This window comes from Aulonocara sp. 'chitande type north' Nkhata Bay, linkage group LG2 (genome assembly GCF_057382095.1).
Source record: "Aulonocara sp. 'chitande type north' Nkhata Bay isolate Kocher_YH1m ecotype deep benthic linkage group LG2, A_spYH_male_GT1.1, whole genome shotgun sequence".
NCBI classification, from domain to species: Eukaryota; Metazoa; Chordata; class Actinopteri; order Cichliformes; family Cichlidae; genus Aulonocara; species Aulonocara sp. 'chitande type north' Nkhata Bay.
This window is the reverse complement of record NC_141345.1, coordinates 13645113-13666712: the sequence shown is the minus strand read 5'-3', so window position 1 is coordinate 13666712 and position 21600 is coordinate 13645113. Positions and strand designations below refer to the sequence as shown.

Genomic DNA, 21600 nt, shown 5'->3' with positions numbered 1-21600 from the left:
AACGTGTCATACAGCTTTGTTTGACAGAAATGAAGGAGAAAATTGTTTGTTTGTTTCTACATGAGCTTTGATCATTGTCAGAGTATTTTTGTTTTTAAAGGTTTTATTATTCATATAATAATCAGCTAAGAGTGTTTATATTTCTGTTCTGTACTCAACCAGCTGCATATTTTAATTGCTGGCTCCCTACTCTATAACGGAAACTGTTTGCCTTCACATTATCAGTCTTTGCCTTCACATTGTCACTGTTTGCCTTCACACTAGCAGGAAACCGCCACCCACGAGTAAGAAACAACCTTGTAGAGAACACGAAGTTTTTTGATCAACCACACCTGTTTTCTTGACAAGATAAGGATGATATTTCCTTTTTTGTATGCTTCATGATGTGTATAAATAAAGCCAGACTGCACCAAGGAGGTGTGTGAGTCTCTCCCTGAGTCTCTCACCCGTGCACGTTTAAAACTGCTCTAAGTGTCTGAGTGATATTTCATTGCATCTGAGTACTTGATAAAAGAATATCTCTAACATTTAATTGGTCCTTCGAGCCGGAGGGACATTGATATTTTTTCAATGCTCCAATAGGAAACCTTCATCAAGTCCTGACGTTGTGAGAAGCCCACGCTGTCAACTCCTCTCCAGGCAGAGGATAAAGTCCAGAAACGTGACGTTCGGGTTCTGGCCAGCGTTCTTATAAGAGGTCCACGACTTCAGGGGTTGATGAAGGAAACCAAAGCAACCACACAATAACTCAGGTGAATATTTAGCACTCACTCACATCTTGCGAAAAACGACTGAGGCAACCTGTGGTCTGTACATAAAATAGTTTCCCGTCAAAATATGACAGCTTAGTAACAGTCTCGTCTGAAAAAGGACTGGTAGAAAAGTTACGCAGCTTGCCTGAAAGAGGGCTTGGAGCAAGCTTTATGTCAAAATACGACAGGATAGTAACATTCTCGTCTGAAAAAGGACTGGTAGAAAAGTTACACACAGCTCGCCTGAAAGAGGGCTTGGAGCAATGTAGAAAGACACAGTGTTGCCCAGAATAATACTCATTACGCGTATGATCTGTTGTTTTACTGTTTTGTTGGTGGAGTAAGTTGATTTTACAGCACATTAAGGAGGCTGAACTACTCCACCGAATTGTTTATCGTTGGTTGCTCGAGTTCTGGTGGAACGGGAAAAGGTTGCGTTTCATCACATAAAATTGACACCGCTTTCAAGGCTAGCTTGAAAGTAGAAGGCCGTGTCAATAGCCTCTCCCATTCCTCGTGCCAGAGAAAGCACCACGGGTGTGTATGTGTGTGTGTAAACGTAAATATATCTATGAGCTAATAAAAAATAATAAGAAAGAAAAATGGGTGGCTAGAGAAAAAATGTCCAGGCGCCGGACAAACTGCAGTGACTGATAAAACCCTTATTAAGTGTCTGAGTGATATTTCATTGCATCTGAGTACTTGATAAAAGAATATCTCTAACAATCATTCTCTGTAAGATTAAGCTCAGCTATTGAACGGTGTGTGGAGGTATGTAATAACGACAGGAGAGGTCTCAGTGTCTCACTCCAACTTTATTAACTGACTCTCAGAACTTCACATATAGTGAGCGCCAAAATCTCAACCCCAATACTTCCCTTCAACTTGGGTGTGAGTGGAGCCACCTGGTGGTCTGCCACACATACCCCCCCCCTGAACACACAGTTAGGTCTCTATTCAGTCCAGGACCCTGGGTCTAAGCAAACGACCCGAACGACTGAACCTGGGAGGGAGAGAACAGGCAGAGGAAGGTCCATCCTGTGAATGAGGCTGGTGAAGGCGAGCAGGAAAGGCAGAAGGAGGCTCAAACGCCGGTGGTCCGGGGGTAGTCCTGGGGGGAAAACCAGAGTCTGTCAACCCCATCGAAGGAGGGCGGCCACGGCGAGGGGCCTGGGCCGGCACTACATTACTGTCCGGAAGAACATGTGCAGGTTTAAGTCTGTCAACACACACAGTCTCCCTTCGACCTCCAAAATTCAAAACAAAATGTTTCTGGCCCGGTTCAATAACCCTGAATGGGCCGTCATACAGCGGCCGCAGCGGTGTCCTGTGGGCATCGTGCCTGACAAAAACAAACTTCGCAGTCTCTAAAGTCTTTGGAACAAAGGTGTCAGGCACGGTGTCAGGAAAAGGATTTTCGGGCAAGAATTCTCCAGGCACGCGGAGGGGCTGACCAAACACTAGCTCAGCTGGGGAAGCACCGAGGTCCTCCTTAACCGCAGAGCGCAGCCCAAGCAAAACCCACGGGAGGCGGTCAACCCAATTGCCATCCTTTAAGGAGGCGCGAAAAGCAGCCTTAAGCGACCGGTGGAACCGTTCACACATCCCATTAGCTTGCGGGTTGTATGCGGTTGTGCGGTGGACTTTAGCCCCCAGTCCATCAGCCATGGCCGACCAAAGCACGGAAATGAACTGGGGGCCTCTGTCTGACGTAATGTCCGCAGGTGGGCCGAAACGCGAGACCCAGCTTGACAAAAACGCCTTGGCCACCACTGCTGCAGTAGTGGACGCCAGGGGGACCGCCTCCGGCCACCTGGTGGTCCGGTCAACAACAGTCAAAAGGTGCGTAAAACCTTGTGACTGCGGCAGAGGACCCACCAGATCGACATGCACATGATCGAAACGTTTGCCGGGTATGAAGAACGGCTCCAGGGGCGCCTTGGTGTGTTTATGAACCTTCGCACGCTGGCAGGGAATGCACGCCGACGCCCATTCCTTAACAGATTTGCGAAGGCCTGGCCAAACAAATTTAGAGCTGACCAGTTTAACAGAGGCCCGGACCCCTGGATGAGAGAGAGCATGTACCGAGTCAAAAACTTGACGACGCCAGGAAGCGGGAACCACTGGGCGAGGGCGGCCGGTGGAAACGTCACAGACGAGGAGGGGACCACCGTCCTGCACAGGTCTGTCCTCTAGTATGAGGCCCGTCTGGGTGGATTTAAGCGCGAGGATGTCCGGGTCACTGCTGTGATCGGCAGCCATGGCGGAGTAGTCTATGCCGAGAAAGACGGGAGAAACCAGCGCACGGGACAAACAGTCAACCACATGATTGGATTTACCAGCCACGTGCCGAATGTCCGTGGTAAACTCAGAAATGGCGTGCACTCCATGGATCAGAAACCTTGGACATGGCAAACGTCAAGGGTTTGTGGTCCACGTATGCGGTAAAGTGACGACCCTCGAGAAAAAAACAGAAATGACGAGTCGCCAGGTGGAGCGCCAGTAGCTCCCTGTCAAAAACGCTGTAATTGCGTTCGCTGTCACGTAGCGTACGGCTGAAAAAGGCGAGCGGTTGCCAGACACCCGAGATTCGCTGTTCCAGCACTGCACCCACCACTATGTCCGACGCATCGGTGGTCAACGCAATCAGCGCTGAGGGGGATGGGTGGGCCAGAAGGGCAGCATTAGCATTAGAAAACGCTTGGATGCTTTCCGGAAACCAGTCAACGGAGTCATTAGCTTTCTTACCTTTTAACGCCCCATAAAGGGGCTTCAGCAGATGTGCCGCTTTGGGGAGAAAACGGTTGTAAAAATTCACCATCCCCAAAAATTCCTGCAGTGCCTTAACATTCGTGGGACGCGGAAATTCCGAAACAGCTCGGACTTTGTCAGGCAACGGAACCGCGCCCTCGGCGGAAATACGCTGCCCAAGAAAATCGAGAACGGGCAACCCAAACTGGCATTTAGACGGATTAATAATCAGTCCATGCTCCGCCAAACGCTGAAAAACCTGACGCAGATGGAACATGTGCTGCTCCTTCGAGCTGCTGGCCACCAGTATATCATCAAGATATACAAAAACAAAGGGCAGCCCGCGCAAGACCGAGTCCATCAACCGCTGGAAGGTTTGGGCAGCATCTTTCAGGCCAAACGGCATGTGCAGAAACTCGAAAAGGCCGAAAGGTGTAATTATGGCGGTTTTGGGGACATCCTCCGCGCGCACGGGAACCTGGTGATATCCCCGTACCAAATCGATCTTCGAAAATACCGAGGTCCCCGCAAGATGGGCGGAAAAATCTTGGATGTGGGGAATGGGATAACGATCGTTCTCTGTGACATTATTAAGACGACGGAAATCCCCACAAGTTCGCCACCGATCATCAGATTTAGGCACCATGTGTAACGGAGAAGCCCAGGCACTGTTCGAATGCTGCACGATGCCCAGACGCTCCATGGTGGCAAATTCTTCCCGAGCGACAGCCAGTTTGGCAGGGTCGAGGCGGCGCGCGCGTGCAAACACCGGGGGCCCTACTGTAGTTATGTAATGCTCCACCCCATGCTTCGTCACCGTGCTCGAGAAAGTGAGGACAGAGAGTGAGGGAAACTCAGAAAGCAAACACTGAAAAACGTCACCTGAATCTACTGAGTTAGCATGCACGACGGGCTGAGCACCCCGAGTCAAACAGGGTAATGAGGAAAATGACACAGCATCGATTAAACGTCTGTTAGCAACATCAACCAGCAGTCCGTGAGCACAAAGAAAATCAGCGCCTATTATAGGCACAGAGCTAGCAGCAACAACAAAGTTCCACTGAAAGTCACGGTCGTGAAAGCAAACAGTCGCCAACCTTTCACTGAAGGTTTTGATGGAAGAGCCATTAGCCGCTGTTAGCAATGGCCCGCAGCCCTCAGCTAGCCTGTCCGAGCCAGCCGGGGGAAGAAGGCTCTTCTGTGAGCCGGAGTCCACCAGGAAACGCCTCCCCGAGCGTGAGTCCTCTAAGAAAAGCAGCCTTTCCTTGTTGCCAGCAGTCGCGGCTGCTACAGAGTGCTGACATGCCCGTTTCCCTGGGTCTGGAAACTGCAAGGCGGGAGACAGCGCCGTGCCTTCGCTCCAAAACGCTGGTGATAAAAACAAAGCCCCTTTCCGCGGTGCCGCCGTGCAGCGATTCCGGCCACCGTGGACGAGTCGGAGGGCCCCTGGAGCATGGGTGAGGGGGCGGGGGAAAACGCTGGTGAGTCCTGAACAATCGCCTGGACGCCGAAAGTCCTGGTAGCCAGGAGGATGCGATCCGCCTCTTCTGCAAGGGAGCAGTAATCCTTCGTGGCCAATAGCGGGGAGTTGGCAAGGCCAGCGCGGACTGGAGCCGGCAGCTGTCGGAGAAAGAGGTGGGTGAAGAGAAATCCTCCGTCATCCGCGCCCAGCTCGAGAGCGGTGCCATCGCCCAAGCCCGCGAGGGAAAGGAGTTTCTCGGCCCGCTCAGCATCAGAGAGGGAGTAACGCCGCAGCAGCAGCGCCTTGAGGGCGGCGTACTTGCCTTGGGCTGGGGGGTCCCGGAGGAGAGTCATCATGCGGCGGGTTGACAGCGGGTCAAGTGAGGCCACCACATGGTGGTATTTAGTATCGTCAGCTGACTCCACGAAGAGCAAACTGAGCTTCTACGTGCACGAACCATGAAGGAGGATCGTGAAGCCAAAAATCCGGCAATTTAAGCGCCACAGCAAATGCAGCCATCGGCGGAGGTGAAAGTCCGGCGGCAGCCGATGCTTCCAGGCTTCGTCGTCGAGCCTTAGCATGTTCGCTACAGGGGTCACCAATGTGGAGGTATGTAATAACGACAGGAGAGGTCTCAGTGTCTCACTCCAACTTTATTAACTGACTCTCAGAACTTCACATATAGTGAGCGCCAAAATCTCCACCCCAACACTTCCCTTCAACTTGGGTGTGAGTGGAGCCACCTGGTGGTCCTCCACAGGTGTATATTTTAAAGTAAAGGCTTTAAAACCAAGTTAGTACAAACGTCACTAATGTCACATAACTTTGCCGACATGTGGCCAACAATATTGTTTAATTTTCTTCGTTATTAAACATTTGCACATAAATAAGTGACATAATATTCAGTACTTACTTTTCACAGTTTACTCTTCGGCCGCTCCGCTTCTGCCGTCTGCGGCAGAATTCTCCACACCGACTGCCGCGCTATGAATTGTGGGATATACGGGACCACGAAGTCTACACTGCCACAGCCTTAAAATTCAGGGAAATGAAGGACGCATTTCAGGGCTGCATTTTGAATTGGGACAGCCTTGGGCGCGCCGCTGTGACGTAATCGGCCTTGAAATGCGTACTTTAAGGCTGCAGACCCTGAATTGGGAGACAGCCGTTGTATGTGTGTGCGAAAGAGTGCTTACCTTAAGAGTACTGTGTGTGTGTGCGTCTATTGGAGCGTGCTTCGGCATCCTCCGTGGGCGATGTATTTCTCTCTTCTAGGTCCCCTGGTAGCCCGCAAATGACTGTATAAAAGATGGACGACGTGACACCGCCTCCTCCCATTGTGCAAAAATGAAGCCAAAATATCCCGCCTGTGGAGGCTGCCTTCTTTCAAATTTGGAGCCAGAGTCTGCGCAGTAGTGACTTGAGGTGGAGCGACTGTGTAACGCTCCCGCCCACACACCCGCTGGATGTGACCGCAAACCCGCCCCTCTACACTTTTTACTTAGCCCAGCAACTTGAGTTTTTTGCTGGTTTATCGCGACTGACGACTTGTTTAATTAAGGTAAATACAACCATGTCACTCTTATAAAAAAGACACACAGCGTATAGTTCTAAAATCACTCTGTTGTTAATTCGTTCGCTAGATTAGCCGCTAGCATACGCACTGTGTTGGAGGCTTGTTGCTAGCTAGTTAGCGATGCTACACACCTGTTACTCTAATAGTCTGTGTTATTGAAGGATTCAGCACTTCTTAGGTTTTTTTTTTATCCATTTTTAGACAGCGATGAGATCAGCTGCACACTTTACAGAGGCCCAGCGTTGCTGTTAATATCAAAAATATAATGCTGTCCTTTGAGATTTTAACATAAGACTGTGAGTGTAATGGATCTAAAACTGTTTAAATCTTCAGAGCCCTCTACAGCCTGGTAACATGGAAACTTTAAAAACATCAGCAGAATGTTTCAGTAGTGTAGTGTAATTTGTTCTTTTCATTTCATAATAGAATCCATATTTTATCAACAGCTACATTCACCCTGGGGAGAAACTAGTGAGGGAGACCATCAGGACCAAGCTGGGTTTCCTGGGTCCAGAGGTTTGGAGAAACTTTTCTTTCATCACAGCTGTCCTGTGCCAGATGTTCTGTTGACCCACTGAGAGAGGCATCGTTTAAGAAACAACAGGAATACTGAAGCTCATTGCATTGATCAAGCAGGACTCATGATCTTCACCAGCAGCTCCCTCACAGGGAAATCTTCTGCATTTCTCCGTAGGCCCACCCCAGAAGATGGATAAACCCAGCATTTCATGAACACTGTGGTGGAGACTTTTGGTTTGTGTAATGTTATAAATACTCGGACACTCCCCAGAGGCTCTGGACTTTTACATAAAGATATTACATTCAGTCCTGTAGAAAGTTATATAATTATGTAGCCTGGGAAATGGTTAGCCACGCAGGACACAATTACTGGGGTTCTTAATGTGCAGTTTTATTGTCAATGACGACTGAATAAACAAAAAAAAAAAGTCCTTTGACCTTTACTTTTGTCAAACAGCGGCCATATGGACTTGTACTGAACATCTACAGCACGAGAGGTAACGTGGCAAAGTAACAGAATAACCTATTAAACAAAGATGCGCCACTACAATACAAGGAATAAAAGAAATGAAATGAAATACAAAATACAAAAATACGGCAGTGGCCTCTGTCTGTGCAGAACAAAATACAAAGAACTAAATCACACAAGGCTCCTTTAAAAAAATGTGGAAGGGTTACATACATGTTTATAAACACTTACATTCCACAGAAATCTCAGCTCACTTGCAATACTGGAGCACACAGATGATCTCGCAGCTTATCCCTTGCATGGAGAAAATGGCCGCTCCACGCTGCACATACAGGTCCTTTGCACCATACATTTAAGAAATACATCATCTTGTTAAAATACTGACGTTTTGCCACTGCACTACAATTATAACAATATGTTTCAATGAGTTATGTGCATATTTAACAATTCCTTACCAACAATTTAACTCCTTCACAACATTCCCGTTCCACATCCACAACAAAAAGAAAAGTAAACAGGAAGTCCCAAGATGCATTTCTTGTTAAGTTTTTTTTGGAAAACTGCAGTTAACCCTTAAGCACTGCCCCCCCCCCCAGTGACCACAATATGCAACTACACAAACCTATAAAATTAACAGCTTCAAGTGCACACAACATGCAGATAACCAAAGAAATAGCACAAGCAATAACATTAAATTACCCAATAACATTCTTGCCTTACCATACATGAAAACAAAGAAACAACATTTTAAGACCCCTTTTTGAACCTTAAATGGATATTTGTTTAACTGAAATCGAAAATATTATTATTAATTTACCACTCGGCTACATTCTCCCCTGCAATCAGTCAACGCCCTCGGTGACTACTAAACCTCGACTGAATGGAAAATCCCCCCGCAGTGTTGTGTTTTGTTTTGTTTTGTTTTTTTTTCCAAACAGAGCTGCCCCTAGACTTGTTCAAATCTGAGATGCCACGTCAGTGCTAATTGCTACAGCATTGCAGGCAGATTTGGGCAAATGAAACAGGTTTGAATGTGACCCTGCAGTACTCCGCTCACTTTTCCTGACAGCGGAAACAGGCTTAGAGCCTTTGCCACCCTCCACCTCAATCCTGGGCCTGAACTCTGGCCCAATGCAGTCGGAATCAGGGAAGTCACTGCCTCCGCCATCGGAACAAGTCCCCAAGTCTCTCTCTCTCTTAGTCATATCAGTAAAACTTGTTTCAGGTCCCTCTGACCCGAGACCATCTGCCTGTGCTGACACTGGAAAAATGTCCCTCTCTGACCATAAGGACACTTGTGGCACATCTAACCGAGGTAGACGATCAACTTCCTCAACAATGACAAAATCTGGTTCAGATACCACTGGTTCCTCTCCAACCACTGGGTGAGCATTGGTTTGTAGTTTGGTTTGAGTTCTGGGCTTCTGACCCGGGGCTGCACATGGTCGCAGCTCTGACCTATGAACATTTTTCGTTGGCCCTCCTTCAAAAGGTTCCACAGTGTGTGTGGTGCCTTGGACATCCACTACTTTGTAAATAGTGGGCCCCCAAGCATCCTGGATTTTATGCCTCCCCAAGGGCCGATGGCGAAGAAAAACAAACTGCCCAATGTAAACGGGGGGGCAATGGACTTTCTTGTTTTGAAATGAAATCCGTTCTGCTGCTTTTTGTTCAGAATACTCTCTGGCTCGCGTGTGGGCCTGCTTAAGTCTCTCTTGGTGAACAGAGAGCCAGTTCTGACCGTTGTCTGATACACACTCACGGCCTAACAGTGCATCAACTGGAAGGCGAGGCTCAAAACCAAAAAGAAGATAGTAGGGTGAGTACCCTGTTGTTGAATGAGGAGTAGCATTATAAGCATACACAAGCTCAGGTAGATATTCTGGCCACCTTCTTTTCTTTTCAGGTGGAAGCGTTCTCAGTAAATCATGAAGAGTCCTGTTATATCTTTCACACTGAGCATTTCCTTGTGGTCTGTATGGAGTCGTCCTGGTCTTTTTAACACCATACAACTTGCAAAGTTCTGCTATAATCTCGCTCTCAAAATTTCGTCCTTGATCTGAGTGGAGTCTTTCTGGCACTCCATACTTCATAAACCATTCCCTGAGCAAAACCTTAGCTGTAGTGTCGGCTTTCTGATCTTTAGTCGGAAATGCCTGTGTGAACTTTGTGAACACGTCAGTCACAACCAGCACACTTTCCCGACCATCTGATGCTGGTTCAAGGACAGTAAAGTCCACAGCTACTACCTCCAATGGCCTGGATGCCAGAAAGGCCTGCATGGGGCATTAATCTTTGGCTGCGGCATCTTAGACAAGACACACCTTTCACAGTTCTTAACCCAGTTCTCCACATCCTCATAGTAACCTACCCAAAAACACCTCCCCCTTAGCAGGTTCACTGTGCGCTCAATCCCCTGGTGCCCCATCTTGTTGTGGACACTCTCTAGGACCTGACCTTTGAGGCAAACAGGCAAAAGCAACTGCCATACTGGCCCATGGAGGGACTCTGGAACAACCCTGTACAACAAACCTTCCCTTTCCTGAATAAGGTTCCACTGTTTTAAAAGTCGTCTCACCAGGTTGGATAAGGCTGCCCTTTCCTTGTAACTAGGTTTCTTTCCACGATCCCAAAAGGTTCTGAACCCTGTGATGGTAGGATCACTGCCCTGAAATGCTAATAATTCCTCTCTGGTATAGCCTGGGAGCGTAGGAGTATTCCCTTGCTCTGTCACCACTCCTGAGCCTGACTCCCAAGCACGTATCTGTCTCACCTCATAGCATTCAAGACCTTTAGCTACAAGATCTGGTTCCAGAGCAGTCCCTCGCCTTACCAGGCTGCAGACAGGGACACAGTCATCAAATTCTGAATCTGGATCAACCTCCGGCTCCCCTGCAAACTTCTGCCTTGAGAGGGCATCTGCAGCAGCATTAGAACTCCCAGGTCGATACTTCACTTCAAAATCGAAAACTGACAACTGGGCGACCCATCTCTGCTCTACTGCGCCCAACTTAGCCGTTTTAAGATGGCAAAGGGGATTGTTGTTAGTGAGCACAACAAACTTCGAACCGAGTAAGTATCCCCTAAATTTCTCAGCAACAGCCCACTTCAAAGCTAGTAACTCTAGCTTCATGCTGCTGTAATTACGGTCATTCCTCTCAGCCTGGCGTAGCCGACGACTGGCATAGGCTATGACTCGCTTTGTGTCACCCTGTTGCTGATACAATACCGCCCCTAAACCATTTTGACTGGCATCTGTTTCCAGTACGAAAGGCTGTGTGAAATCAGCAAAACCAAGAATAGGGGCAGAGGTAAGTTTTTCCTTCAACCCCTCAAAAGCTGAACTACACGTGGGAGTCCACATTGCATCAAAATGGCGGCCTGCCCATCCAGATTTCTTTGCACTTAAGCATTTGTTCACCAGGTCATGTAGTGGCCCTGCAGTCTGTGAGAAGCCTCTGATAAACCTCCGGTAATAGCTACAAAACCCTAAAAAAGACTGGAGCTCTTTGGCAGTGGTTGGAACCTTCCAGTCTTTAACAGCAGACACTTTGGATGGGTCCGTCCCCACCCCCTCAGCTGACACTTGGTGTCCCAGGAACTTCACTGTGTCCTGAAGAAAGGCACATTTTTCGAGCTTCACCTTAAGACCAGTTTCAGCCAAGCGTCTGAGTACAGTTTCAAGTCTTTGGAGATGTTCATCAAATGTTTCAGAAAAAACTAAAATGTCATCAAGATACACAAGTAGCATCTGGAAAATGAGGTCACTCATTGTTGCCTGCATGAGTCGCTGAAATGTTGCGGGCCCGTTACACACACCGAAGGGCATCCTTACGTACTCATAAAGGCCAAAAGGGGTTGTGAATGCTGTCTTGGGCCTATCACGTTCGTGCATGGCTACCTGGTGATACCCACTTGCTAAATCTATTGTGGAGAAGAACTTAGCACCCCTCAGCGCATCAAAGCTTTCATCGATTCTTGGGAGGGGAAAAGCATCCCGCCTGGTTTTTGAGTTGAGCTTCCTGTAGTCGACACACAGCCTCAGACTACCATCAACCTTTCTGACTAGCACTATTGGGGAAGCATATGGGCTAGAACTCGCTTTGATTACTCCCTTCCGTAACAACTTGCCAATGTGTTCTCTCACTTCATTGTATTGTGTGGGGGGAATCCGTCTGTAGGGCTGTGTCACAGGTATGTCATCTGTGAGGTGTATTTCATGTTGCACTTTGTCTGTGTACCCTAGGTCTTCATCTTCTGTTGCAAATACAAATGAATATTTTCCTAATAGCAAAGCTAGTTGTGCCTGCTCGTCTGTAGTACCACCAACCTTAAGTTTATGTAGAATGGATTGAACATCTGTGGGTGGTTCAGGCCGCGTGCTTACACTCACTTCATCTGTATCTGCTGAAATTCTCTGAAACTGAACTTTACACAACTGGTCATTGTCTACAGTGTCAACCTCAGTCAAAAGTCCAAGTCTAGTCCTGGGTTGCAACCAGATGTCTTCATCAGACAAGTTCATGACCTGAACAGGAAAAATATGCCTCTCTGATGTTATCAAGGTTGGCACAACTACCAAACCTCCAGGTAAAGGGGCATTGCCAGGTTCAAGAAGCATTAAAGGACCTTTTTCACTGACAGTTTTTAGCCCTTTGGCCATGATGGTAGCCGCAGATGAGGCTGGGACATGGACAGCATCTTTCCCAGCGAGCCTGGCACATGAAAGTCTGTTTGCTACACTAACCGTTTGTACTCGCTGAAAAGCCTGCCTCCAGTTACTGTCAAGGTTACCCTTCATTGTGGTTTCAAACTCTCCATGTACTAGTTCTTGGCACTTTTTAATTACATTCATTCCAAGGAGACAAGGCACAGAGCAAGACTGTGCTGAATCTCTGACTATAAGAAACCCCCTTTCTGGGATTGTCAGCCCCATCGCCTCTACTTCCAGCTCCACATAGCCTACATAAGGTATCTCCAGTCCATTAGCTGCCGTGATCTTCAGCCATTCAAAGGTATAATGGATATTGGTGTCTTCTGCTGACCAGTGTTCGTTGAAAAACCCCTCTGAGATGGTACTCACTTGACTGCCAGTGTCGAGGAGACATGATACCTCCACTCCCTGTAGTTTGATTTCTACAGTCCTACATTCCCCAACGGCCCTCTCTAAAACTACATCTTTGTTCAGTGTTTTAGTTTGTGAGCCAGTTGCCTCCCCTCGAATTGTTTGGCTCATGACAACCGAGGGCTCCAGTTTTCCTGCCCTATTGGAGACACAGGAGCAGCATCACTAGACCCGAGTTTGATTTGTGGACATATCCTGGCAATATGCCCAACCCCTCTGCACTTAAAACAAATTGGCTGACCATCAGGTGTAAATGCAGGCTGTGGTTTAACTCTTGGCTTGGGGTCTGGGGGAGTCTGTGGGGCACGTCTACACAGTTCTGCTACAGCAGTTGATAGTGCAGTCAGTGCTTTTCCTAATTCTGCTAACTGCTCTCCCTGGTGGGCAACAGCCCGTTGCACTTCCTCTAACACTGAAGGGGGATCGTTGTTCGGAGCTGTTTTAGTTACCGAGCATTGGGCCTCTAAGGCTTCTGATTGAACCATGTGGCTTCTCAACCCTTTCGTGGAATGAGATCAGTAATCCTCCATTTCCCAAAGGAGAGCCTCATCCCTCACCTCTAGCAAACTAGAGTGTGGTTTCTCCCTGACCATTTTCCTTAGTTCACGCCTCAGAGTGGCATTCTTTAACCCTTCAATAAACTGATCCCTTAGGACAGTGTTCTCATCAGATATTGCATTTGTGGACTGTTTTACTACAGAGCTCAGTATCTGAGAAAGTGCATGGGAATAATCACGGAGATCTTCTCCATCTGCCTGCTTACGGTTGTAAAAAGACTGCAGAAGCTGTGTGACACTACGCCTCTCACCAAACGCATTTCTTAGATAGGCGAATAAATCACTTGGCCCAACTGATTGACCCCTCATACATAACCTCACTTCCTCAAGTGCTGGCCCACGCAACAATGAAAGTATAAAATCACACTGTTCCTCGGTGCTCTGTTCTCTGGACCTTGTCACTCTTTCAACCTCTTCAATAAATTCTTCAACAGACCTCCCGTCCTTTCCCAATTCCCCTGTAAAGACTTGGACCTGGCATTCACGTGGAACACAAATGTATGAACGGTTAAGGGCACGACCAGCACTGTCCCTTTGAGTCCTTGTTTCATCAGTTAATCTGATAAGGTCATCCCTCAACCTCGTCAGCTCCTGAAGCTGGTTTTGTATCTCATCATCTGGAGCCCTACTTGGTCCTGCCGGCTCTAATGGGCCCTGACTGGATAAATCCCCACCACTGGCATTATCCCCAGCATCTGGAGCACTTGACATGGCGCTTCTAATTCAGTCCACAGTCCAAGCTTAAGCATAGATTAGCTATAATAAGGATGCTATGGGAAAAGTCCAGTTCAAGGAACAAGACTAATCTTGTTTGCTGCTATCCGATTGCCAGGTCCAGATGGGTTCTGTCCCAAGCGCCGCACCAGCAACTCTGCAGAATCACCACCTCCGCACGTCCTCCCGCAGTGATGGTTAATCCCTGTAGTCTTCACCACTGCCGTATTTTTTGTATTTTTAATAAAAAGGAAATAACATGCCACTGTGCCGCCAGTTAAAAGTTAGTGAACTAAAACTCTCCTTCTGCTGCACACCCCACTCCTGGTACCAAAATTATGTAGCCTGGGAAATGGTTAGCCACGCAGGACACAATTACTGGGGTTCTTAATGTGCAGTTTTATTGTCAATGACGACTGAATAAACTAAAAAAAATGTCCTTTGACCTTTACTTTTGTCAAACAGCGGCCATATGGACTTGTACTGAACATCTACAGCACGAGAGGTAACGTGGCAAAGTAACAGAATAACCTATTAAACAAAGATGCGCCACTACAATACAAGGAATAAAAGAAATGAAATGAAATACAAAATACAAAAATACGGCAGTGGCCTCTGTCTGTGCAGAACAAAATACAAAGAACTAAATCACACAAGGCTCCTTTAAAAAAATGTGGAAGGGTTACATACATGTTTATAAACACTTACATTCCACAGAAATCTCAGCTCACTTGCAATACTGGAGCACACAGATGATCTCGCAGCTTATCCCTTGCATGGAGAAAATGGCCGCTCCACGCTGCACATACAGGTCCTTTGCACCATACATTTAAGAAATACATCATCTTGTTAAAATACTGACGTTTTGCCACTGCACTACAATTATAACAATATGTTTCAATGAGTTATGTGCATATTTAACAATTCCTTACCAACAATTTAACTCCTTCACAACATTCCCGTTCCACATCCACAACAAAAAGAAAAGTAAACAGGAAGTCCCAAGATGCATTTCTTGTTAAGTTTTTTTTGGAAAGCTGCAGTTAACCCTTAAGCACTGCCCCCCCCCCCCCCCCCCCCCCCCAGTGACCACAATATGCAACTACACAAACCTATAAAATTAACAGCTTCAAGTGCACACAACATGCAGATAACCAAAGAAATAGCACAAGCAATAACATTAAATTACCCAATAACATTCTTGCCTTACCATACATGGAAACAAAGAAACAACATTTTAAGACCCCTTTTTGAACCTTAAATGGATATTTGGTTAACTGAAATGGAAAATATTATTATTAATTTACCACTCGGCTACATATTTAAAAATATCTGATCCTCTCTGGTTACTCTGGTATGAATAACTCTGAATTACTTTATGGTAAATAACACACTATCTGCAAAAAACTGTGAAAGAATTCCAGATCACAAGTTTGTAGTTCAACACACAAGTGACGACCTTTGACCTTCATCAGGTTTTATTTAATTGTGTCAGAAAACTCAAACCTGCCCTTCATGCAGCTGAGTACATCAAGTGTTTAAAACGGAAGCTATGCAGGTCTGAGATCAGCAGCTCTGTGAAACACCAAACTGAGGTCCTGTTAATGCTGATATATAGTGACACAGTTACAGGGGTGATTAATCCTTTTGTTTTTTTGTCTTTAACTTTATTAATAAAACAGCTGCAGCTTTCACTATAGCACGTGTGGTACTTTAACCTTTGTATTGTTTTCATCAGTTCGTTTTGCAGTTAACATGTGAACATGTTGGATGATCTGTCTGCTGTCACTGGGTGGTGCTGAGGTCTGAATCTGAGGGCAGCTCCTGTAATCACAAAGAGAACAGAACCATCAAACTCAAATGTAAATTTTATCCCTCAAAATTGAAATAAAGCTGATTCTTCTGTCCTCACACACTCAGGATCTGAAGTTCTTCTCTTACAATTTTTTCAGTATTACAGTACACTACAGTACTTTAATCCATAGTTCCTGATTAATGAGGAGTTACTGAAGCACAAGCTTTTAAAAAAAATGTTACTGTCTTTACAGATGTGGCAAGAGACTGAAAACATGCTGTTGTTTGCACATATTTAATACTCAGCTCTGCACAGGAGCTGCAGCAGGGTGCGTCCTGTTGCTTTTACAGTATAATACTTGTAATAAAAGTACAGTAACAGTAATTAGTGACTGAGTAGTCCGGGGCGTTTCTCTTGATTTCTTTAGACAGGGTAAATTCATTCACCTGCACGGATCAGCTAAATTTAGCTTACTTAAAAAAAATTATCTTTTTCTGTCAGACCTGATGAGAGCTGTTAACGAACTCCGTGAGGAGGTCAGAGCCATCCGCAATACTGGCTGCAATGAATCGGTAGATGCTGGGGTACTGCCTCTGGATTTGCCCTTGCACAACATTGAGGAGCTAAACAATGCAGAGGCATCTCTTCAATCACAAGAGGCAAATAAGGCAATGGTAAGTATATAAAGGTTATGTACACTTTGTAACTATAAAGTATAATAGCTGTCAGATGTGATTTAAATACATAAAGACGGCCTGTTGATTAAAACACACAAGCACTTGTGTACACATTTAAGACATGAGACACGCTAATTCCATCTCTTAAAATGTGTCTATAGGTGAGACGCTTTGCCTTGATTGGAGGGACCACATTGGAGGTGCGAGTCCGCCGTGTAATGGCTTATGCCATTACAAACCAGCTGGCCTCGGTACTAAACTGGGCAGGGAAAAAAACCAAGGACCAGACAAAGCAAAAAATGGCATTTAAAGATACAGTGCTCTGCAGATGCATATTTGGTAAGCTTTACCGTTTTTTTGCTATATTACTTTGTCTTTCTCAATAACAAGACTTTCATGTCCGGTTAATCTGGAGATGGAGTCTTTGGTCTTTGGCTTGTTTAGTCCTCGGGTTGTAGTTTGTACAGCCCGAGGACCCCATGTTTATTTTGTTTTAAAGGATACACGGCACACCATGCTAAGACTTATCACTTTTTCCGCTCATAGCTCTTTGGGAATCAAATGCAGCAGTTTGTAGATTTACGCCTGGTGACTTTCATGTTTATCAGCCTAGGAGTTTACATACTTTCTCCCCGCTGAAGACAGTTAAAAAGAGCTTACTCATGTGCTCTAATTCACTTTTGTGTGTGTGTGTGTGTGTATTTTTGTCCTAGATGGCCTGACGCAGCAGTTAGGGGCAAACTCTATGTCCGAGTTTGTCTTTGCACAAGCAGTGCAGAAATGGCTCCGATACGCTTCAGATCGTTTGGGTGGCGCAGGACGCACATCATGCATCCCCATCCCAGAGTAAAAATTACAAACTTCTGTGAAACATATAAATGTAAATAGGAAACTGTCTTTTAATAAAGTATTCAGCAAATGAAACATGCCTATTGTCCTTTTTTTGTTTAGTTTGTTTCTCTGTTACATCACATGCAATGCTTTCTTATTTTAGGATATTAATATTGACATGATACATTGTGAGACATTTGGGTTTTTTTTTATTTATAAAGGGTGTCCAATTTGAGGAATAAGTACAATTATGTGTTTAGGTGGTTTAACTATTGATGGAAACATGCAGTAGTTTAGTATTGGTTAAAATACCTATAAAGAGAGGTAGATTTCCAGTCATGATTTAACTTTTGCTAGACGACTCAGACACACATGTTTATGGCTTCATCTTATAGAATTCAATATCCCCGTGCTGGGCAAACAGGTTTTGCAGCTGTTTGAGCTAAGATTTTCAAGTTATTCACATAATGAAAACTTATACTTTGTTTCGGGCGAGTTTCCCATTCAAATGCATGTAATCGTCAGAAACGCACTGTCTTGACGAAATAAAGCGTTTTTGTACAACTTCATATAAATAGCTGTAACTTTTGATAGAAGATTCAGATATACGTATTCATAGCTTCATCTTATAGAATTCAATATCCCCGTGCTGGGCAAACAGGTTTTGCAGCTGTTTGAGCTAAGATTTTCAAGTTATTCACATAATGAAAACTTATACTTTGTTTCGGGCGAGTTTCCCATTCAAATGCATGTAATCGTCAGAAACGCACTGTCTTGACGAAATAAAGCGTTTTTGTACAACTTCATATAAATAGCTGTAACTTTTGATAGAAGATTCAGATATACGTATTCATAGCTTCATCTTATAGAATTCAATATCCCCGTGCTGGGCAAACAGGTTTTGCAGCTGTTTGAGCTAAGATTTTCAAGTTATTCACATAATGAAAACCTATACTTTGTTTCGTGCGAGTTCCCCATTCAAATGCATGTAACAGTGAGAAACGCACTGTCTTGGTGAAAGAAAGCGTTTTTGTACAACTTCATATAACTTTTGATAGACGACTCAGACTCACATATTTATGGCTTTATCTTGCAGACCTCAATATCCCTGTGCTGGGCAAACAGGTTTTGCAGCTGTTTGAGCTAAGATTTTCAAGTTATTCACTTAATGAAAACCTATACTTTCTGTCGGACGAGTTCCCCATTCAAATGTATGTAATAGCGAGAAACCCCCTGCTTCAGGACACCTACACCAGGAGATGCCGGACTAGAGCAGCGCAGATACTGAAGGACCCGTCCCATCCAGGCAACAAACTGTTCCAACTTCTGCAATCTGGTAGAAGGTTCCGCATCTTCCGGGCAAGGACAGAGAGACTCAAGAGGAGCTTCTATCCCCAAGCCATCCGTGCCCTAAACACACACACCCGCCCTCTCACATCATCTATAATTGACTGAGACAGGACTCTTCCAGACACTAAACCAAGGCACAATGTACACTTCAATTCCTTTAATTTTAAATATGTTTATATTGTCTATCCTGTAAAATAGATATCTATTCATATTAATGTACAGAATTCAGAGTTCCCCATTCAAATGTATGTAATAGCGAGAAACCCACTGTCTTGGTGAAAGAAAGCGTTCTTGTACAACTTCATATAAATAGCTGTAACTTTTGATAGAAGATTCAGATATACGTATTCATGGCTTCATCTTATAGAATTCAATATACCCGTGCTGGGCAAACAGGTTGATAGGTTTGTAGCTTGAACCTATCCGCTGGAACGTTGAGGACAATATAATTACACAGCAAAGCAAGACACGAGTAGGCAAAGTTCTTCATGTTTCTCGTGCACGGGAGAGAACCGGACAAACGCCGTTCCTTCGCTTGACCCCAGTTGCTCTCGTCCGTTCTCCCGTAACACTGCTCTTTTATTGAGGTTACATGATATGAATATGCATAGGTTCATTAACATATGACGTCTACATACACACAAAGAGTACTTTGCCTGTGTGTGTGTGTGTGTGTGTGTGTGTGTATGTGTGTGTGTGTGTGTGTGTGGTCAAGATGTGACCCTGTGAAGACTCCCCAAAGCTGGTGCCAGGAGTCTAGGGCTCCATCTGAACAAAAGGCTCTTATACTTAAAGAAATACACGTGTGTTTGCTAAACCATATATCAGCAAGAGAAGATACGACCTCTCCTAGGAGGTGTGTGATCTATGCCAGAACACTCTGTAGAGGAGTGAACGCACTCCCCTCTTCATGCTACACAGAGTTGTTACAGACCTCCTAGGATGAGACATTCTTTCAATCTACAAATGATTATACACCTCTAAGCATATATGGTTAAATATTTCTAAGCATAAATGACAATCAACAATACAAAACCTAACATTCCCCCCTTTATTGACCTTTATGCTAGAAAAGTTCCCAGGTATGAATACCTCATGTCTGATAGTTTCAATGCAAACATTTTTATACTCAGCCTATGTCAAATCACCCTAAATTACTGAAAAAGTACACAGTTTAACAAATGTATTAGCAGTTATCCCATTCCTCATTGATCTCATCCAATGGCAAACTGCATCCTACAAGCAAACAAAGAAATTGTTAATTTAACAGTTAAAATAAGAAAGTAACATTTTCAAAAACATCTCAGCTTGGTGGTGCTTCCTCCGGGTGTGCAAATCACATGTCTCTCTGCAGAGTGGTTTGAGTTCTGCAGGGCATCATGAATGTCTCTTCCAGTTGTTTCCATCACTGTCCATAGTCCAAATGTATGTAGAATAAACATTCAAACATACCAGTTGGTTTTGTTGTTTGTCAACATGGGTCTCAGCTATCTCCAAAGCTGCAGACCTCTCAGCACTCAAGTTTTATGGCCTCTACCAACCCCATCACCTCACTTCAGGCCTTCGTCTTGTGAGGGGGATATTTATGAATCCTCCACTGTCCACGCTCTGCAGAAAAACCTCTCTGTGGAAAGGGTGCTGGGTTCAGTTATCTTACTGCTGTTATGATCCCAGCAGCCTTCACAGTGTCATCGTATGCACAGTGCAGTGGCACAGCATTAGGTGATGTTCATAGGAAACTGCTGTCATCACCACCATAGCTTCTGGTTCCTGTGCTTTCACAGAATCATGATGCCATCCTTAGACTCCCTCTGCGTTGTCGATGGAGCTTGGCACGCTCCCCTCATCCTTCAGGTGCCCGTCCGTTGTCCACAATCTCCTCTGTTGGCCTCTGGAAATCCCCCTTGGCACAGCTCTCATTCCAATGCAGTTTCATGGTCCTTGCTGTGGCTCCAAGGTCTGATCTCATGATGGGCCCCGACCAGCTTGACCTTTGACCTCAACCACTGCCTGGGCTGTCAGCTATGCCTGGAATGGTTCTCGCTTCTCACTGGGCCTCTGAAGATTCCTCAGGAGATTACTGCTGTACCTGTATTTCCTTGCCAGGAGGAAAAACTTCTATTTGGAGAGCATGTCAACAATCATCAAACCACATTCTTTAGTTCAGTGAACTTCACTTATAGGCCATCAAAGCCTCATCTGAACATGGATGCACCACTTGCATAGGTTTAATACCTGTAAATAAACGGTTAATCACACAAATCACTGCAACAATAATAGAAAACATTGTTTAATGTTAATCCTTGGACTCCACCTCTTGACGCATGGACACTCCCACGCGTCAACTCATCAAACCTGGATCCCTGTCTTAAAGAAAAAGGTTAGCTAGATCATGTCCCAGGCAACATCAGGGCATCTCCGCTGGAGTAGCTCCGTAACCCTGCAATAAAAGATATTAGTGTGTCTTGCATATTAAGTTTGCTTAACACCTTGCTCTCCCAGGAGCCTGCATACACACCATCATGGCCTGGAAAGCAAAATCTGGAAGTGAAATCAAACTTCATACCTGTAAACAATTGTATCATAAGAGCAATAAGCATTCAACATCAGCAAGACAAGTGTCATGTGCAGGTTTTCTCAAATCAGTAAACTACAACTATTACCCTAATTTGCCTCAGACATGGATCATCCCATGTACTCAGTCAACATTAATGTAATCGGTGACTTCCCTTAAGCAAAGTCACTCCACTCATATATCACTAGGAGCTTCAAAAGTGGCCAGCTAATGAGCTCCATATTAAACTTTTCCATAAACACTGCATCTCCTATTTGTTTTTCTCATGTCACTTGTCCGCTTCTGCCGAATCCTCTACATGCAGTCATAGAAAAACAAACATTAGCAATACACAGTGACCATCGTTGGTCAGACGCAGGTCGACAGGTTCCAGGGGTGCCATAAAAAGACCATAAAGTTAGCCATCCATAGCTGTGGAAAGAAGTGACACTAGTTTTCAACACAGGA

General features: G+C 45.3%; 1 protein-coding gene and 1 pseudogene across 1 annotated transcript; one reads left to right on the top strand and one right to left on the bottom strand.

The window, feature by feature from the left end:
- Positions 1 to 106: 106 nt before the first annotated feature.
- LOC147337480 (uncharacterized) lies at positions 107 to 17247 on the top strand. The gene is made up of 4 exons (XM_086262687.1): positions 107 to 752; positions 16222 to 16394; positions 16559 to 16736; positions 17111 to 17247. The coding sequence occupies exons 2-4, from the start codon at positions 16227 to 16229 to the stop codon at positions 17245 to 17247; spliced, it is 483 nt and encodes a 160-aa protein (XP_086118813.1). The 5' UTR covers positions 107 to 752; positions 16222 to 16226.
- LOC147337481 (uncharacterized) lies at positions 4791 to 5546 on the bottom strand (annotated as a pseudogene).
- Positions 17248 to 21600: the final 4353 nt, after the last annotated feature.

Coding starts and splice junctions, on each gene's coding strand:
- LOC147337480 (XM_086262687.1), top strand. CDS start 16,227: ATGAGAGCTGTTAACGAACTCCGTGAGGAGGTCAGAGCCATCCGCAAT. Junction 16,395..16,558: donor AAGAGGCAAATAAGGCAATG/GTAAGTATATAA, acceptor ATGTGTCTATAG/GTGAGACGCTTTGCCTTGAT. Junction 16,737..17,110: donor GCTCTGCAGATGCATATTTG/GTAAGCTTTACC, acceptor TTTTTGTCCTAG/ATGGCCTGACGCAGCAGTTA.